Here is an 18329-nt window from a genome sequence, read left to right as displayed (position 1 = left end):
TGGACACCAGACTCATGGTGGACCCCGCCCTGTGCCCGGGTGGTGGGATGAGGCAGGTGGAGAGGTATGTAGGGGTGCGGAGCATGAGCCAGTCCTGGCGCTGAGCCTGCCCATGTGACTTGAATGGTCACTCAATCTCTTGAAGACCCCAGGCCTGGGCATCAGCCACAACATGGAAATGAAGTTTCCCCTCTAGGGCTGGGGAGATCATCTTGGGACCATGTCCACCAAAGGGACCCAGGCCAGGAAAAGAGACCTGGGCCACAGGCATGGCTCTGTCCTCACAATGCTGGGTATCCTCAGGCAAGTCTCTTAACCTCTCTGGGCTCAGTTTTCCCCTTCTGTAAAATGAGGTAGTGGATCTACAAGATGCTTTCCCAAGAGCTGGGATCTGACCAAACGGGGTGCTGCCCCTGCTTCTTCTGTGAGGCAGGAGAAGTGGCTCATGTGCCTGTGGGTAGGCTGGGGCACTGGGGGTGGCCAGAGGGGTTCCTTCCACCCATGGCTGGCCCCCTCCCAGCCACCATCCTGTCTTGGCGTCACCTTCGCCTTGCTTTTGCACATGGGCTCTTTTGACTGAGCTTCCCTGAGGCCAATGGAAAGAAAGAGGCCTCCAGCAACAGCAGCTGGGGATGGACCCTGAGAGGCCCTCACCAGACCGCAGCTGAGGCCTGTGGGCATCCGCAGGGGGGCCCAGGGTCCCCGGGTGGCCGCCTCTGGCTAAGGGCAGAGCATTGTGGGACTGGGCTGAAGGGAGACTGCCACCGTTGACTCCAGATCTGCACAGCCCCCAGCACCCCCACCCTGCCAGGCGCTCACCTTGATCATCTGCGAGAGGTCCCCTGCATCAGCCAACTCCAGCACAATGTTCAGCTCGTTGTCTTCGATAAATGAGTCCAAATACTTGATGATATTTGGGTGGTTCAGTTGCTGCATAAGGAGAGAAAGAGGGGAGGGGGCACCAGTGAAGACGGGACAGACCCAGTGCCTGCCCTCCACCGGCACCCTGCTGGTACCCGGTCACTGAGGCCCTGGCATTTGCTAGAGAAGCAGGTCCCAGGGAATGAAAGGCCTGTGCTGGGGAGTCAGGAAGGCGTGGGTGACACTGGGAAAGCCACTTTGCATCCCCAAGTCTCAGATTCCTCATCTGTAAAACTGGCATAATTTTTTTTTTTTTTTTTTTTTTGAGACAGAGTCTCGCTCTGTCACCCAGGCTGGAGTGCAGTGGCGCAATCTCGGCTCACTGCAAGCTCCGCCTCCCGGTTTCACGCCATTCTCCTGCCTCAGCCTCCCGAGTAGCTGGGACTACAGGCGCCCACCACCACGCCCGGCTAATTTTTTGTATTTTTAGTAGAGACGGGGTTTCACTGTGTTAGCCAGGATGGTCTCGATCTCCTGACCCCGTGATCCACCCGCCTCGGCCTCCCAAAGTGCTGGGATTACAGGCGTGAGCCACCACGCCTGGCCGAAAACTAGCATAATGTTTTGAAGCATAGTTGTGAAGATGACACGGGTCAATACTCTTGAAATGTGTAACAGGGCAGCTCCACAGAGCTACGTGAGACTCAGCACGGACTTGTGGAAAGGACGCTCCCCCTCCTCCTCACCACCCAGACCCTGAGGGCGGCATTGGGCCCCACCTCTCTGTCCCTGTGCCCAGACACGGCCAGCCTGCAGGTGCTCCTCAGAAGGATCATCCTCCCTTCATCCTTCCCACTCTTTCTCAATCCCTGACCTATCTCTTGTGAAATCATTTTTTTAAAAAAGTATTTTTTGTAGAGATAGGATCTCACTATGTTGTCCTGGCTGAAACTGAACTTCTAGGTTCAAGCGATCCTCCCACCTCATCCTCCTGAGCAGCTGGGACGACGGCTGCACGCCACCATGCCTGGCCCTTGTGAAATCTTGAAAAAAATCCCTGGAGGCACGAGCGCTGCCCAGCTGATTTGCTCATGCTGAGACCCCGCCTCTGTCCTTCGTACCACAGCCTGCATGTTTGCTGCAGTGGAGCATGGAGCTGGACAGAACGGTGCCCCCCTGGCTGGAAGTCAGGCCCTCCAGGCTAAGAGCAGCCCCTGGCATCTGTTCATAACAAAGCTGACTGTTTATATTCGAAGTGACTCCAGCATCTGGGAAAGCAGAGCGGATTCGAATATCCTGCCCTGGTGTGGGTGTGGTCAGCCTAGTCCAGACACCAGCCAACCACTAGAGGCCGATAGTGAGCACATTTCCCAAAAGGCCCGGAAGTGGCTGGGAGAAGGATGCACTGTGCCCATCCATGGATTCTAAAATGAGGGGAGCCTGGACAGATGTTACAGAGCCACGCAAGCCTCTATTCATTCATTCATTCCCCAAGCCAGCCCCCCATGTGTGGGCCCTGGGGGCCAGAGCAGGCTCAGCCACTGGCCCCAGTTCTTCCCCATGTGTCTGTCCTCTCACCAGGTCCCTCCGAGAGACTGATCCCTCTCTGCTATGGCGCCCACTGCCTGTCCAAGTCCTCAAGTCCCTGCTCTGGACCAAGGTCTGGCCCTGAGGTGGGTGTGCTGGCCCCTGCCTGCCCCTCAGCCAGCAGCGCTGTGGCTCAGTGAACATCCAGACACCACTCTGAGGACCCAGTCACCCTGCACAGCTCAGGACGCAGGTGCGGCACATTCAATCCTGGTTCCCAGGGGTGGCTGGGAGGGAGCCCTGTTGCCATCTTAGCAGCAGGCTCCCCTGTGGATGCACCTTGGTCAGTAACAAATGTAGGTAATTTACACAGGGTGACTGGACTTCAGAAGGCGGCACACAAAGCAATCCTAAGAAAAAGAACAAACCTGGAGGCATCACATTACTGGACTTCAAACTATACTACAAGGCTATGGTAACCAAAACAGCATGGTACTGGTACAAAAATAGATACATAGACCAATGGAACAGAATACAGAACCCAGAAATAAAGCAGCACACCTACAACCACCTGATCTTCAACAAAGTTGACAAAAATAAGCAATGGGGAAAGGATTCCCTACTCAATTAATGGCTAGCTATATGCAGAAGAATGAAACAGAACCCCTACCTTTCACTATGTGTAAAAATTAACTCAAGATTGATTAAAGACTTAAATGTAAGATGTACCTTTCTCAATATTAGCCTTGACAAAGAATTTATGACCAAGTCCTTAAAAACCATTGCAACAAAACCAAAAACTGACAAGCGGGACATAATTAAATGAAAGAGCTTCTGCATGGCAAAAGAAATGATCAACAGAGTAAACAGACAATTGACAGAATGGAAGAAAACATTCAGAAACTGGGCCGGGCGCGGTGGCTCACGCTTGTAATCCCAGCACTTTGGGAGGCTGAGGCGGGCGGATCACGAGGTCAGGAGATCAAGACCACGGTGAAACCCCGTCTCTACTAAAAATACAAAAAAAAAAAATCAGCCGGGCGTGGTGGCGGGCGCCTGTAGTCCCAGCTACTCAGAGAGGCTGAGGCAGGAGAATGGCGTGAACCCAGGAGGCGGAGCTTGCAGTGAGCCGAGATCGCGCCACTGCACTCCAGCCTGGGCGACAGAGCGAGACTCCGTCTCAAAAAAAAAAAAAAAAAAAAAGAAAACATTCAGAAACTATGCATCTGACAAAGGATTAATGTCCAGAATCTATAAGGAACTTACATCAATAAGAACAAAACAAAACAAAACATTAAAAAGTGAGCAGAGGAGGCTGGGCATGGTGGCTTACGCCTGTAATCCCAGCACTTTGGGAGGCTGAGGTGGGCGGATCACTTGAGATCAGGAGTTCAAGACCAGCCTGGCCAACATGGCAAAAACCCATTTCTACTAAAAATACAAAAATTAGCCAGGCATGGTGGCGGGTGCCTGTAGTCACAGCTACTCGAGAGATTGGGGCAGGAGAATCGCTTGAACCTGGGAGGTGGAGGTTGCAGTGAGCTGAGATTGCACCACTGTACTCCAGTTTGGGTGACAGAGCGAGATTCTGCCTAAAAAAATAAATAAATAAATAATAAGTAAATAGGCTAGGCGCAGTGGCTCACGCCTGTAATCCTAGCACTTTGGGAGGCCAAGGTGGGCAGATCACCTGAAGTCAGGAGTTCAAGACCAGCCTGGCCAACATGGTGAAACTCCGTCTCTACTAAAATATAAAAATTAGCTGAGCATGATGGCGAATGCCTGTAATCCCAGCTACTCAGGAGGCTGAGACAGGAGAATCGCTTAAACCCGGGAGACGGTGGTCGCAGTGAGCCAAGATCATGCCACTACACTCCAGCCTGGGTGGCTGAGCAAGACTCTGTCTCAAAATAAAAAATAAATAAAAATAAAAAGTTTCGAACATGAACAGTGATTCTTCACAAGAAGACATACAAGCAACTAACAAACAGGAAAAAAACGCCCAACAACACTAATCATCAGAGAAATGTCAATCAAACCCACAACAGGCTGGGCGCAGGGACTCATGCCTATAATGCCAGCACTTCGCCAGGCTAAAGCGGGAGGACTGCTTGAGCCCAGGAGTTTGAGAACAGCCTGGGCGACAGAGTGAGACCTCGTCACTACAAAAAAAATTAGCTGGGCTTCGTGGTGCAGGCCTGTAGCCCAAGCTACTTGGGCGGTTAAGGTGGGAAGATCACTTGATCCTGGGAGGTTGATGCTGCAGTGAGCGGTGATCACACCACTGCACTCCAGCTTAGATGACAGGGCGTGACCCAGTCTCAAAAAAAAAAAAATTACAATGAGATACCATTTCACACCAGTCAGAATGGCAATTATTACAAAGTCAAAAAAGAACAGATGTTGGTGAGGCTGCGAAGAAAAGGGAACACTTACATGCTGTTGGTAGGAATGTAAATTTGTTCAGACACCGTGGAACAAAGTTTGGAAATTTCTCAAGGAACTAAAAATAGAACTACCATTTGACCCAGCAATCCCATTACTGGGTATATACCCAAAGGAACATAAACGGTTCTACCAAAAAGACACATGGGCTTGTATGCTCATCACAGCGCTATTCATAATAGCAAAGACACCGAATCAATCTAGGTGCCCAGAAATGGTGGGCTGGATAAAGAAAATGTGGTACATGTATACCATGGAATATTATGCAGCCACAAAAAAGAATAAAAGTCACGTCCTTTGCAGCAACATGGATGCAGCAGGAGGCCATTATCCTAAGAGAATTAACGCAGAAACACATCTATACTGCATGTTCTCACTTCTATAAGTGGGAGCTAAATCTTGGGTACACATGGACATAAAGATGGAAACAGCAGACACAGTGGGCTCTACAAGAGAGGGCGGGAGTGGGGCAAGAGCTGAAAAACTTCCTATTGGGTACGATGTTCGCTATCTGCGTGACGGGATCAGAAGCCCAAATCTCAGCATCACACAATATACTCTTCTAACAAACCTGCATGTGTACCCTCTGAATCTAAAATAAAAATGGAAATTTAGAAAAGAAAGTGGGCCAGATGTGGTGGCTCATGTCTGTAATCCCAGCACTTTGGGAGGCCGAGGCGGGTGGATCACCTGAGGTCAGGCGTTCAAGACCAGCCTGGCCAACATGGCGAAACCCCATCTCTACAAAAATACAAAAATTAGCCGCGTGTGGTGGTGCACACCTGTTATTCCAGCTACTCGGAGGTTGTAGTGAGCTGAGATCGCACCACTGCACTCCAGCCTGAGTGACAGAGCGAGACCCTGTATCAAAAAAAAAGAAAGGAAAAGAAAAGAAAAAGGAAAATCCTCTTGCCCAGATTTTGTGTTGAGCAGGCCGTCCTGCGTGAACGCTGGCCATCACATCACTGCCCTCAGCACACATCACGCTCCATAGACATGTTTTTCAGTTACCAAAAAAAGTGTCAAAGCAAGCGAATGGCAAGTTGAAAGTGCCTTCAAATCTCTAAGACACGACCTATGGCGTGGGCAAGCTGCTACTAGGATAAATGGGAACACCCTGCTCCTTCACCCTCCTCTTGAATTTCACCTCATTATGTCACCAGGAAATCTCACACCTTCTCAAGGAGGACTTCCCAAAAACTGCCCAGGTCATCAGCAGTCCAGGCATGACAGTTTCTTCAACAAGGGAGAAATGAGAGGGGTTGGGTAGGAAGTAAAGCCCCATCGAGGAGGTGCTGGTTCCTGGGGAGGGGAGGAGGGAGGCTCCTCCTCCATTTCCCTGCACGTCTGAGGGCAAGGGGTGAAGGAAGGGCTCCCTTAAATGCCCAGGCAGTCTACAGAGGCACAGGCAGAAAGGGGCTCCAGACGTCCATTGGGCTAAATCCCCAAGGTCCAGAGAGGGGAAGGGATCAGCCACGGATCCACAGCAAGCAGGGGCCGAGCTGAGTCTAGAACCTGGTCCACATGGAGTGCACTTCACAGCCTGTGGCCTCTTGGTGGGCCCAGGTGGGTCTGGAAGGGGACACACAAGGGCCAGGGACAGGGAAGGTGCTGCAAAGATGCAATGTGGTTGGGCTTCGTCTGGCTGTGGTGGTGGCCAGAGGGAAGGGAGGGAGAGCTGAGAGTAAGGGTCTCTGTCCTTTGAATCTCTGCCATCAGGGGCTCTGCTCCCAAGCTCCAGGCCCTTCCGGATGTAACACAGAGTGTCTGTCTATGATCTGTCTTCCCCACTGGGCTGCACCCTGGTGTCCAGCATTCAGTGGTGCTCAGAAACTGCACAGAATGAATGAACACACGCCTGCATTCCAACAGGACCCACCTTCTTGTCCCATGCTTGGCAGCTGCCGACCCCACCAGTCCCTGCACTTCAGAGGTTTTGGGTTTCAGTTCTTGGCATGAATGATATGATATGTCAACAGTCACCCCTCCGAGAACCATGTTTCCTTCTGTTTTGTAGGAAGCACCTCGTGCCCTGGCACATCCTGTTGACTTCCCGTGGGCTACCTGTGGAGTGGGACCCGTGTTCTGGAAGGCGGCTGGCGTTGGCGGGCAGAGGTGGTAACCATGACGACTGGACCGCTTGGGCGGTGAGCGTACCACGCACCAGCGCTGCCCTGAGCTCCTCAGACATGTTTCCTCACTGACTCCTCCAGCGTCCCTGTTGTCATCATGCCCCCTTTACAGATGAGGAAACTGAGGTCCTGAGAGGCCCATGTCCGGTCTGCAGCCACACAGCTAGTAAGTGAGGGGTGTGTCCTCTGAAACCCAGGCTTGGCACCCTCGGCTGCACGGCAGCCCTGGAGAAGGGGCCGAATCCCCTCCGCAGCCAGGTGGGCTTACGCCAGGCTCAGGCTCCTGCAAGGCAGGGGCTGCGGTGGCACATCTGTGTGACCAGGGACCAGACCAGGCTGTGCTCAGCATGCTCGCCTGTGGGTTCCTTCACTAGGGCAGAAGGGCACATGAGGTGGGGAGGGGGCAGTGGGTGATCAGGACAAACATTGCTCAGGGCTGGGTAAGTGGCAGCAAGCTGACCATTACTTAAACACTTCAACAATGTTTTCCAGGGATATTTTTTGACCTATAATAGTTAGTGGTAAGGAAACCTCCTGCCTCCAGCCTTGACTCCATCACCCACTGAGGCGTGGGCCACCAGAGCAGGCACTCACAACTCACACCCAGCCATGGCCCCCCGGCTTGCAGCCACTTCAGGGGCTCCCCTTTTGTTCTGAGTATATATCTGGCCCTGCTGCCATGTCCAGCCTTCTGTCTCCCCAACCTCCCATAATCCACGCTGCTGCGGTGCCTGGAAGCAGGCTCACTTCGGCCTTCCAGATTCTGGGATGGTGTCCTGGCCTCTGTGAGGCCTGCCCAGGAAGTGGGTTTCCCCGGGGCCCCTGGCCCACCAGTCAATCTGCATCACTCTGGAAGGTCACCATCTGCTTCCCACCTGCTTCCCCACCAGCCTGGAAGTCCCCAAGGGCAGGGCCAAGGCCTGAGAACACAGGGCAGGGTGTGACAGAATAACTGCTAATGTGAAATTCTGCAGCTGTGGTTTCGGTGGGCATCCCTGCCACCAGCAGTCCCACTTTCCTGGAAACTGCCGAGCAAATCTAATACATTTCATGGGGGGCCGGGCACGGTAGCTCCCACCTGTAATCCCAGCACTTTGGGAGGCTGAGATGAGAGGATTGCTTGAGGCCTCAGGAGTTTGAGACCAGCCTGGGCAGTATAATGAGACCTCGTCACTACAAAAAATTAAAAATTTGGCCGGGCGTGGTGGCTCACGCCTGTAATCCCAGCACTTTGGGAGGCTGAGGTGGATGGATCACCTGAGGTCAGGAGTTCCAGACCAGGCTGGCCAACATGGTGAAACCCTGTCTCTACTAAAAATACGAAAATTAGCTGGGTGTGGTGGCGGGTGCCTATAATCCCAGGAGACTGAGACAGGAGAACTGCTTGAACCGAGAAGGTGGGGATTGCAGTGAGCAGAGATTGTGCCACTGCACTCCAGCCTGGGTAACAAGAGCGAAACTCTGTCTCAAAAAAAAAAAAAAAAAAAAAAGAAATAAAATAAAAAATAAAAATCAGGTGTGGTGGCATGCACCTGTGGTCCTAGCTACTTGGGAGACTGAGGCGGGAGGATTGCTTGAGCCCAGGAGTTTGAGGCTGCAGTGAGCTATGATCATGCCACTGCACTACAGTCCAGGCAACAGACTTTGCTTCTAAAAACACCACCACCACCACCAAAGAAAAACGCTGAGAGGAGAGATGTAAAGAGGATGAGAAAGAGAAAAAGAGGGAGACAGACATGGAGAGAGAGGCAGAGCCAGACAAGCTGCAGTCTGGATGTGACCCCCACACTGAACTCCTCCCCTGGCCAAGCCTGGTCCATAGGCCACTGCGAGGCAGGGTCAGGGCTGCCCCGGGGGAACGGACTTCTATGCCGGGTACTGCCATGTACAAGCAGGAGGGGCGTGCAGCAAGGAGGAAAGTCTGCAGGCAGTGACCCCGAGGGCTGGGCAGAGTGATGAGGCAGGGGCCACTCCTGCCTGGCCACAAGAAAACTCACCAGCCGCTGCCCCCAGAAAGCCATTGTCTGTTAACTTAGCAGGGGCTGCGGATTCCTGGCACCCAAGGGCTGTGATGGACATGATGTGGCCCAGCCGGGACCCCAGAACCTCCCCGAGGAGGCGAGGCTCCCGCTCGGCCCAGGGCGCTCACCTTCAAGAGGCCGATCTCCTTGACGCAGTCCTGCCTCGCCTTGGCGTCCATCATCTCAAAGATCTTGGGCGGGAGGAAAAAGAGAAATAGCGTGGTTACAATCTGTGTCCAGTGCCCCAAAGGGGGCCACGGGGTCTGCTTTCCAGTCCTGGCTCTCCCACCTCCTCACCGAGGGACTCAGTGACCCCCCTGCACCCCCAGCCCCTGTAGGGCTTGCTCACTGTGGGTCCCCCCAGCACTGTCCCACCACAAAACCCATCATGGCACTAAAGAACCAAGACAGAGGGCCCAGGTGAGCCCCTCCCCAGAAGATGGAGAGAGAGGGCCGGGCACGGTGGCTCACACCTGTAATCCCAGCACTTTGGGAGGCTGAGGTGGGTGGATCACTTGAGGTCAGGAGTTCGAGACCAGTCTGGCCAACATGGTGAAACCCCGTCTCTACTAAAAGTATAAAAATTAGCTGGGTGTGGTGGTGCATGCCTGTATTCCCAGCTACTCAAGAGACCTAGGCAGGAGAATCGCTGGAACCCGGGAGGCAGAGGTTGCAGTGAGCTGATCATGCCACTGCACTCCAGCCTGGGTGATAGACTGAGACTCTGTCTCAAAAAAAAAAAAAAAAAAAAGATCAAGAGAGAATCTGGTCCTTTTTTGGACAGAGGAGCCCGCCGCTCCTCCAGTGTCCTGAAGCTGCTGGTGTTCTCTCCCCATTTCCCCAACGCCATTCTCTCTCCCGGGCCTCCTCTGCCCAGGCTCTCAATCTCATTCTTTAAGGACAAGTAAGCAAATCAAGGGGCTTGGGAAGCTTTGCTGCAGGATTTAAAGCCATTTCCTCCGGCAAAGCTGTTCAGACAAGTCCAGTGGCTCTCATGGACATGACTCCTGTCCTGACTTTGCCGCTTGACCTACTTCCTCCATTTAGGAGGGATGCAGAAGGCAGGAAGCCCAGAACTGTGGGGTGAGTGCAGGTGCAAGGACGGGTGGACGTGGTCTGAACCTCAGCTCCCCCGTGACTCACACCTGGGCCCTGGGGGGTTATGAGATTTTCCTCATCTGAGAGACGAAATGACAATCCCCACCCATGGTACTGTTGTCAGGCTCCATGTGCTCCTTGTATGACCCAGTACACAGCAGGCACTCAATGCATGCCTTTTTTCTTTTCCTTTGCAGTTCACAATGAACTTTCATCAACAGGAATCCATCTGGTTCTCTCTGTAACCCAGTGAGTTGGGTGCTGTTTCCCTCGTTCACAGAGCAGGAGAGAGAAGGGATTGGCCCAGGCACCCCGTCCAGATGCAGAGACCGCCTCCCGAGATGCAGGTTTGACCCCACGGGTCGTCAGCTCACCTGCACCTTCTTCAGAGCCACCATCTTCCTGTCCAGCAGGCAGGTGGCCTTGTACACCTCGCTGAACTGTCCTCGGCCTATCTTCTTTTCGATCTGGAAGTCCGCCAGCGAGCAGCGAAAAGACAGCGTGTTGGGATGCCTCTGGAAGGGGGGACAGAGGGCCTCCATGAGCAGCCAGGCTGGAGCAGAGGCCTGGGGATGACCCCTAGAGCCCCTAAGGTGAAGGAGGGACTCTGCTGCCAACCCCGCTCTCGAAGCCTCCCAGGCGGCCCCCCGGGGGCTTTCTGCACAGGGTCCCCTGGGTCCCCTCAAGGACCCCCAGTGCAGGTGAAAAACTGAGGTTGTTCACGCTTCCCACTGCCCTCATCACCACCTTCATTATCTGACCGCTTGTTTGTTTGCTGTCTCTGAGTCCCATCCCCGGGGGCTAGCTCCGTGGGACCAGGGGCCTTGCCCATCTCATCCTCTCCTGAATCCTTGATGCCCAAATTGGGGTCCAGTAAGCTGGGTGCAGCTCAGGTCTCCCTAGCCCGCGGCCACCATGCAAAATGCCCCAGGTCATCATAAGAAATGGCAAGTTCCCTTCCTGGGGCAGCTGTTCCCCATCTCAGACAAGAAAACCCAGGTTAGTATTTGTAGCCTTGGCCAGGTGTGGTGTAATCCCAGCACTTTGGGAGCTGAGGCAGGCAGATCACTTGAGGTCAGGAGTTCGAGACCAGCCTGGCCAACATGGTGAAACCCCGTCTCCACTAAAAATATAAAAGTTAGCTGGGTGTGGTGGCACATGCCTATAATTCCAGCTACTCAGGAGGCTGAGGCACGAGAATTGCTTGAACCCAGGAGGCAGAGGTTGCAGTGAGCAGAGATCATGCCACTGCACTCCAGCCTGGGTAATGGAGACTCTGTCCCCGACTCAAAAAAATGTGTAAGGCTCAACCTTACACTCTGAGCCCACCCTTTAGATAAACTGCCTTTTTTAGGGTGTCGTGAAGAAACCAGAGCTCCACAAAGACTCTGCAGGGGCCAGCGTTGGAACACATGATCCTGCGCTAGGACCTGCCCAGGGATGGAGCCTCCAGGTGAGGCCACAGTGGCCAGGAGGGCCCCAGGACACCTGTGCAGTGAGCTCTCAGGAAAAGGCAGGAGGGGGCGCCAACACTGGGCCAGGGAAGGAGGAGACAGACAAGGGTAGAGGATGCCACATCTCTGGCCTGCCCTATGGTGAGATGGGCCTGGCTGTGTCTCCATTTGCCCGATGAGGAAACTGAGGCCCAGAGGGGCCAGCCATGCCCACATCACCCGGCTCCATGCCACCGCCCCCACTGAAGCAGGAACAAGCAGTTCAACTTTCTAGCATGAAATGGGTCTTTGGTGAGGGTCACACTGAGCTGGGCACTGCACCGGGGCGTCTGTAGGAGTCAGCACCCTGGCGGAAGGCATCAAGACCAAACCGAGAACTACAGGACTGGCCCTTCTGACAACTGCTTCCCCGCCTGGAAACACCAGGAACTGCTGGCCGGACCAGCTGGGTCTCCGCCTGAGATGGCTGCGGAGCAGGGGCACGTCTCCTGGGCAGGTCTAAGCTGGGTCCATCGTCTTCTCCTCTGTCCTTCACCCAGAGTGCCTGAGGGGAACCTGGTTATGTGGTGATCCCTACTCTGGGACCCTGAATCATGACTTAATGAATAACAGAAACTCACTAGAAAAGCAGGGAAAAAAGTAAAGTGAAAATGTCTCTTCCAGGCCAGGCACGGTGGCTCACGCCTATAATCCCAGCACTTTGGGAGACTGGGGGAGGGGGTGCGCGGATCGCTTAAGGTCAGGAGTTTGAGACCAGCCTGGCCAAAAAATTTCTGTAAAAATACAGAAATTAGCCGGGTGTGGTGGTGCGTGCCTGTAAATCCCAGCCACTTGGGAGGCTGAGGCAGGAGAATTGCTTGAACCTGAGAGGCAGAGGTTGCAGTTGGCCGAGATCGTGCTACTGCACTCCAGCCTGGGTGACAGTGAGACTCCATCTCAAAAAACAAAAAAGAAAATGTCTCTTCCAGATTTGGCTGAAGGAACTCTACAGAACTCCCTCCTGCGGGAGCGAGTGATGGGAGTCCAGGCCTCACAGCACACAGCAAGGTGAGGGCTGGGCCAACCTTGACTTTGAAGCCTCCAGGCCTAATTACCTCTCATTGTGGGTCCTGCTGGGGGACCCGATCTGGAGGGCTGCTGGAGGAGGAAGATGATGATTTTATCCACCACGTGCCAATGTCTGTTGGGTAAATACACCCGTACACGGAGCACTCATCTAAGAAGAGCAGGCATCCCGAGTGCCTACTGCATGCTGGGCTCTGTGCAGACACCACCCACGCGCCCACTCTTTGGGTCCTCAGAACAGCCCTGTGAGTGGGCATCACTGCTGTCCCCATTTCAGGAATCTGAGGCTTGGAGGGGTAGCAGTGACCTGTTCTTATCAGGCAGCAAAGAACAGCAGAGCTGGGGTGTGAGCCCAGGACTGGGGACTGTGGTGCCCAAGCCCTTGCTCCATATTGGGTGGGCTTTCAGCTCAGATCCCTCCTCGGCTTTTCGCTCAAGACCCCCTGACCAGCCAGGCCTGCCACTTCCTGCTCCAGCCTCCATTCTTTCAGTCACCTGAGCCCTGCCCCAGGCCCCGCCACTGGCCTCTTCAAAAGGGGGCCCCTGTCTAGTCCCCTCCACGTCCTCTGCACTGAGGCTCTGACCCTGCCCAGAGCAACTGCTTGGAGCATGTTTGTGGAATGACACATGGAATGTGCCTGACACAACCTGGCGCACAGTGGGACTCTGTGACTCAGACGCCGTCACCTCTAGGAATGCAGCTGAAATCACACACCCTCATAAACAGCCAGGGTGGCTTTCTGAGCACTTAGAGGAATTGCACGTACTCGTAAAAATAACCATGAGGTGTTGTACACTAGACGCCTACTATGTGCCAGTTTCCAGCTGCTTAGACAACTCTATGTCTCCAAACTCCTAACAGCTTCGTGAAGCAAGGGTTATGAATCCCATCTCGCAAATCAGGAAACAGGCTAGAACTCCCTGTCAGATCTAGAGCCAGCTGCACTGCTGGTGATGGGGGTGGGCTCCCTCCCCTCTTGGGCCTCAGTTTCCCCCAGGCACAGTGAAGGGTTTGGAGGAAGTGATCCCTGAGGGTCTTTGCCCTGGGAAGACTGGGCTTCTCACTGTGACTAGTGGGAGTCTGGCTGGGGTTCCCAACACTGCCCGTCCTGGGAGGCTACACTGTGCAGCTCCACAGTGGGGCTGAAGCTCCTGGTAGTTGTGGGTGGAGGTGGCTGGGGCTCCAGCTGCTCACATGCATATGGATGACCCAGATTTGCATTTCTTGTCACAGTCCATTCGACCCAATTAGAGGCCAGCTCCTCTGGTAGGGCAGCTTCCTAGACAGCAGCACGTGTGCGGGGGACATGATCCAGCAGGCTCTGGGGCACCACTGCACTCCCAGGGCTGCCATGGGACGCCGTCCCCAGGGTGGCCTCTGCTCAGGTGTGGGGCACCATGAGACACCAGGCTCCTGGGGGCAGCTGCCTGGGCCAGCAGAGTCCTGGCCTTGGTGCATCTGGGGGCTCTCAACAGAAGGGGAAGGGTGAACTGTGTCTTTGGCCTGGAAGGTCTGGCTGCTCTCTGTCGCCACCTCCAAGACCTCCCTCCCCTCCTGGGTCAGCTCCCGGCAAGCTCCACTTTTGCCCCTGCAGCCAAGCGACCCTGGGCTGGTCGTCCACACATAGGCACAGTAACACTGGCTCCAGGATTTTTCTGAGGACTCTGGGAGATGATGCTGGTGATAAGTGTCTGTGTGGCTCTAAACCGCAAGATAGGCACGGGGCTGGCCCCAGAACAGTGCGCCCAGGGTGGCCCCAAATGTGATCACTGCTGACTAATGACCGACCACCCCGATGGCCTTTCAGAAAACTGGTTTCTTTTTTTTTTTTTTTTTTTTTGAGACAGAGTTTTGCTCTTGTCGCCCAGGCTGGAGCGCTGTGGTGCGATCTTGGCTCATTGCAATCTCCGCCACCCGGGTTCAAGCGATTCTCCTGCCTCAGCCTCCCGAGTAGCTGGGGTTACAGGTGCCCACCACCACACCCGGCTAAATTTTTCTATTTTTAGTAGAGATGGGGTTTCACCATGTTGGCCAGGCTGGTCTTGAATGCCTGACCTCAGGTGATCCACCTGCCTCGGCCTTCCAAAGTGCTGGGATTACAGGCGTGAGCCACCGCACCCAGCCCAGAAAACTGTTTTCTGTTGCTCACTGTCCCTGCTCTGTGTGAAACCCCGTTCTGTCTCCTGGGGAAAATAACACCCCTAACCCCACCCCAGGGCACAAGTTGGCAGAGGGGTAACCACTGCTCTGGCTCTGATGTTGAGACTCCAATGCTGGGGCCTGGAGGCTGGGGCTCAAACCTCAATTCTGCCACTTCTTGGCTGTGGGCCTTGGGCAAGCCTTCTGGGCCTCAGTTTCCTCTTTGGAAACTGAGGAGATCATAACAGTACCACCTTCAGGGGGCTGCTGGGGGTTAAATGGATGAGCGAATGCAAGCCCTTGGAAGAGGACCTAGCACTAGGTGCTGGGACATGTCATTCTCCGGTTGTTGTGGTGACGGTGATTGTGCTGTTATCTGTTGAATGGGCCTAGTGGTGGCACCTGCTTCCCCAGGGACTGGGACGGCCTGAGCAGTGGACAAGCCCAGGGGGTTCTTGGCTGTTGATATCATCACCCTGCCGTTCCCACCCCTCGGTGGCTGGCAGTAACCTTGGGGACTGCAGTGAGGCGGTGGGGCTGACGTGCACCTGCGGGCAGGTAAGAGACACAACCTTGCACCTTTGTCACCCAGGACCATTTGTCAAGGGACCATGCTAGGCAAAAGCTGCCCTCAGCCTCCCTTCCAGGGCTGCGCTGTGGGGTAACACCATAGGAGGCCACCTCTGACTCCTCGGGCCCCTCCGCCAGGGCACTCAGCTCTCCCCAAAGGCAGAGGAGATGGATAGAGGGGCTGGGGGACAGGGAGGCTGACCCTGCGGCATAACCACTCGCTGTGCTGCCTGTCACCGTGGGCACGAGGGAGGAGGCCTGAGCTGCCTGGGGCAGGCACATGGGATTTGAGAGGAGGAGGGTGGAGGAACCGCTGGAACAAGGGCCCTGGGGAGCAGCAGGAAACTGGCGAGCAGGAGCCAATGAGACGGCCGAGGTCCCTGAGCCACCACCATCCCAATCCCACCTCCCAAGAAATGTCGCTGACTTTCTCAGGAAGAGGCAGGGCATGACTGGGGGGCGGAGAGGATGTCTCAGACCACTATAGCTACCCCCACCCAGAAAGCTCTAAGAAACCCACGCTCTCTTCTCCAAGTCAGATCAAATTAGGCCACAAACACCCCCCACCCTGCGCTAATTTGAGTTTAAAATGTTTGAACCACGATCAGCCTCAGCCATAGACAAATCTTTTTTTTTTTAAACAGGAGCATAAAATTACATGCTAAAAGAATAAAAATGCATTCGCCCAATTAATTTTCTGAAATCTCATTAAAAAATTTAGCCTGACTAAGTCAGACTTCTGACCTGAATTTTAATCATCTTTACACTGGATGGGTCTTTTTTCCCTGATATTTGCAACGCGTCATTAATTTTAAGGCAACCGTATCTATGATTTTAAAAAGCACACTTCATCAGGATGACATTTCTTACAAACGAATTTCACCTTTAAAGACATCTGACACCGTGGGTAGGGAACCTCTAATGGATTTGGTAGATGTGTATATAGCGATATACTTTAAATCTGTGTTGCACAAAAGGGCACGATTTACAAAGAGTCCACATTGTCAGACTTCTTCTGAGGCCAGCCCAGCTCAGCTCCTCACGATCTGGCTAACTTCAGACCCAAAGCCAATCTTCCCTTTCGAAGACCTAGCTGCTCAAAGAGGCACTGTGGGGTCCCACGGGCCTGGACCCAATCCCAACTCTGCCCCTCGATGGTGCGATGGCAGATTATGACATCAGCTTCCTTCCCTGCAAAATGGAGCACTGAGTAAGCAACTCCTCTGAGTCAGCAGGAGTACTAAGTGAGATGAGTCCAGGCACTGGGCTGTTTGTACAAACACCACCATTACTGGCTCAGCTAAGACGTCTGCACTGCACTCCGTGGGCCACTGGCTCATGAGATCAGTGAGCCAATGCCCATCACATGGAAGACTCCTAATAATAAAACCCAAAACGATCTAAATCATTGTGGCTCCCCCAGGACAATTCTCATTAACAGAGTTTGGAAAAGGCTAAGCTTAAACATACGAAAGATGATCTGCAACCAGCTCCGACGACTCACAAGCAGAGACATAAAGGGCAAAACCACAAAGAGATCCAGCTGCCACTCCTGACACCCCCTCTCCCTCATCCCTTCCACTACCAAGTGCGGCTGCTTTCCCCTGGAAGTCTCTGGAACCCTCTCTCCCCATGGCCAGCCCCCAGTGCTGTAGCCTCATGAGGCATCATCTCGCCTGGTGAAGAAGGGGCCTCCTCACCTCCCTGTTTTCACCTTCCCTGAGCCTTGAGCACCAGCCACCAGTGAGCTATCTAGAACCCAACCCAAGTACCCCCTTGCCACCTGAAAACCCATAATGGGCTCCTCATTTGCTACAGATTCAATTTCACATGAGATAGTATGGATTTGAGACCTTCATAAACACCATACATTCTTTTACCTTCTCTAAGCATAGGTATTTCAACACCTTCTCTAACCTGATTGGCCATGCACCTTCAGGTCTGGGGCCACTCCCTGTCCCACCCCAAATTCCTGATCATCCATCTAGCAGACTGGCCTTCCCATTCTCTGGGCTCTCCCAGCATCTGTCCATCCCTCCCGGGGAGCTTCCACCTCTCTGCAACGTGCAGAGCTTCTCAGCAGACTGGAAGCCTCCCAAAGGCAGGCACTGGGCACTTCCCATGGCAGAAAAAAAAAAACAAAAAACAGTTGCTGAATTGACAACAGTTAGCAGACACTGAATTTCTTTTCTTTGTCTCTTTTTTTTGAGATGGAATCTCACTCTGTTGCCCAGGCTGGAGTGCAGTGGTGCAATCTCGGCTCACTGCAACCTCTACCTCCTGGGTTGAAGTGATTCTCATGCCTCGGCCTCCCGAATAGCTGAGATTACAGGTGAACACCACCACGCCCAGATAATTTTTGTATTTTTAGTAGAGACAGGGTTTCACCATATTGCCCAGGCTGGTCTTGAACTCCAGACCTCATGTGATCCATCCACCTTGGCCTCCCAAAGTGCAGGGATTACAGGCGGCAGCCACTGTGCCCGGCCCACTAACTGAATTTTAATAGCCATTGATATTTGGTCATTAAACCTTAGCCAACTAGCATCACTGCTTTGGGAAGATTCTGATAAAGATTTTGGCCTGTGCAATGCACACCTAGAAAGAGCTGACCACATCCCCTGCAAAGTTCTCTCGGAAGAGCACCCAAATATAACTGAACTTGGCACAACCCAACCGGCTTTGCAAAGACTTTCCAGATGGAAGACACATTAGCCGGGGCTTTCTCAGGCAAGAATACCTTTCCCCTTCTTGGAAATTCACGTGGTTCTTAGTGTGTCGGGTGAGGCTTACGCTTCATTCCCAATGAAAGCTCTCTGCAGCACATTGGTGAAATTTTAAAAGCATGAGGCATTTTAAGCTTCTTTCCTCAATTCCATTCATTCATTCATTAGAAACCTCTATAAAAGCAAGCATGTTCAGCTTTCCTAAGTATATATGAATTTCATATATGGTTCTGCCGCGTTCAGCAAATATTTTTCCGTGTGCTGCTGGCTCTCAAGGCTAGAAAGCTTCC

General features: G+C 53.5%; 1 protein-coding gene across 1 annotated transcript in view; it reads right to left on the bottom strand.

Annotated features, from left to right (window-relative positions):
• NEK6 (NIMA related kinase 6) overlaps positions 1-18329 on the bottom strand; it is a 103479-nt gene that overhangs the window by 37182 nt on the left and 47968 nt on the right. Inside the window, exons 3-5 of the mRNA XM_032165098.2 lie at positions 10459-10599; positions 9115-9177; positions 820-930 (exon numbers count right to left, since the gene is read on the bottom strand). Coding sequence (XP_032020989.1) covers positions 820-930; positions 9115-9177; positions 10459-10599 — 315 coding nt within the window. The remainder of the gene's footprint in view (positions 1-819; positions 931-9114; positions 9178-10458; positions 10600-18329) is intronic.

The sequence above is a fragment of the Hylobates moloch genome, unplaced genomic scaffold (assembly GCF_009828535.3).
Source record: "Hylobates moloch isolate HMO894 unplaced genomic scaffold, HMol_V3 SCAFFOLD_10, whole genome shotgun sequence".
Classification (NCBI taxonomy): Eukaryota; Metazoa; Chordata; class Mammalia; order Primates; family Hylobatidae; genus Hylobates; species Hylobates moloch.
This window is presented reverse-complemented; position numbering and strand designations above follow the sequence as displayed.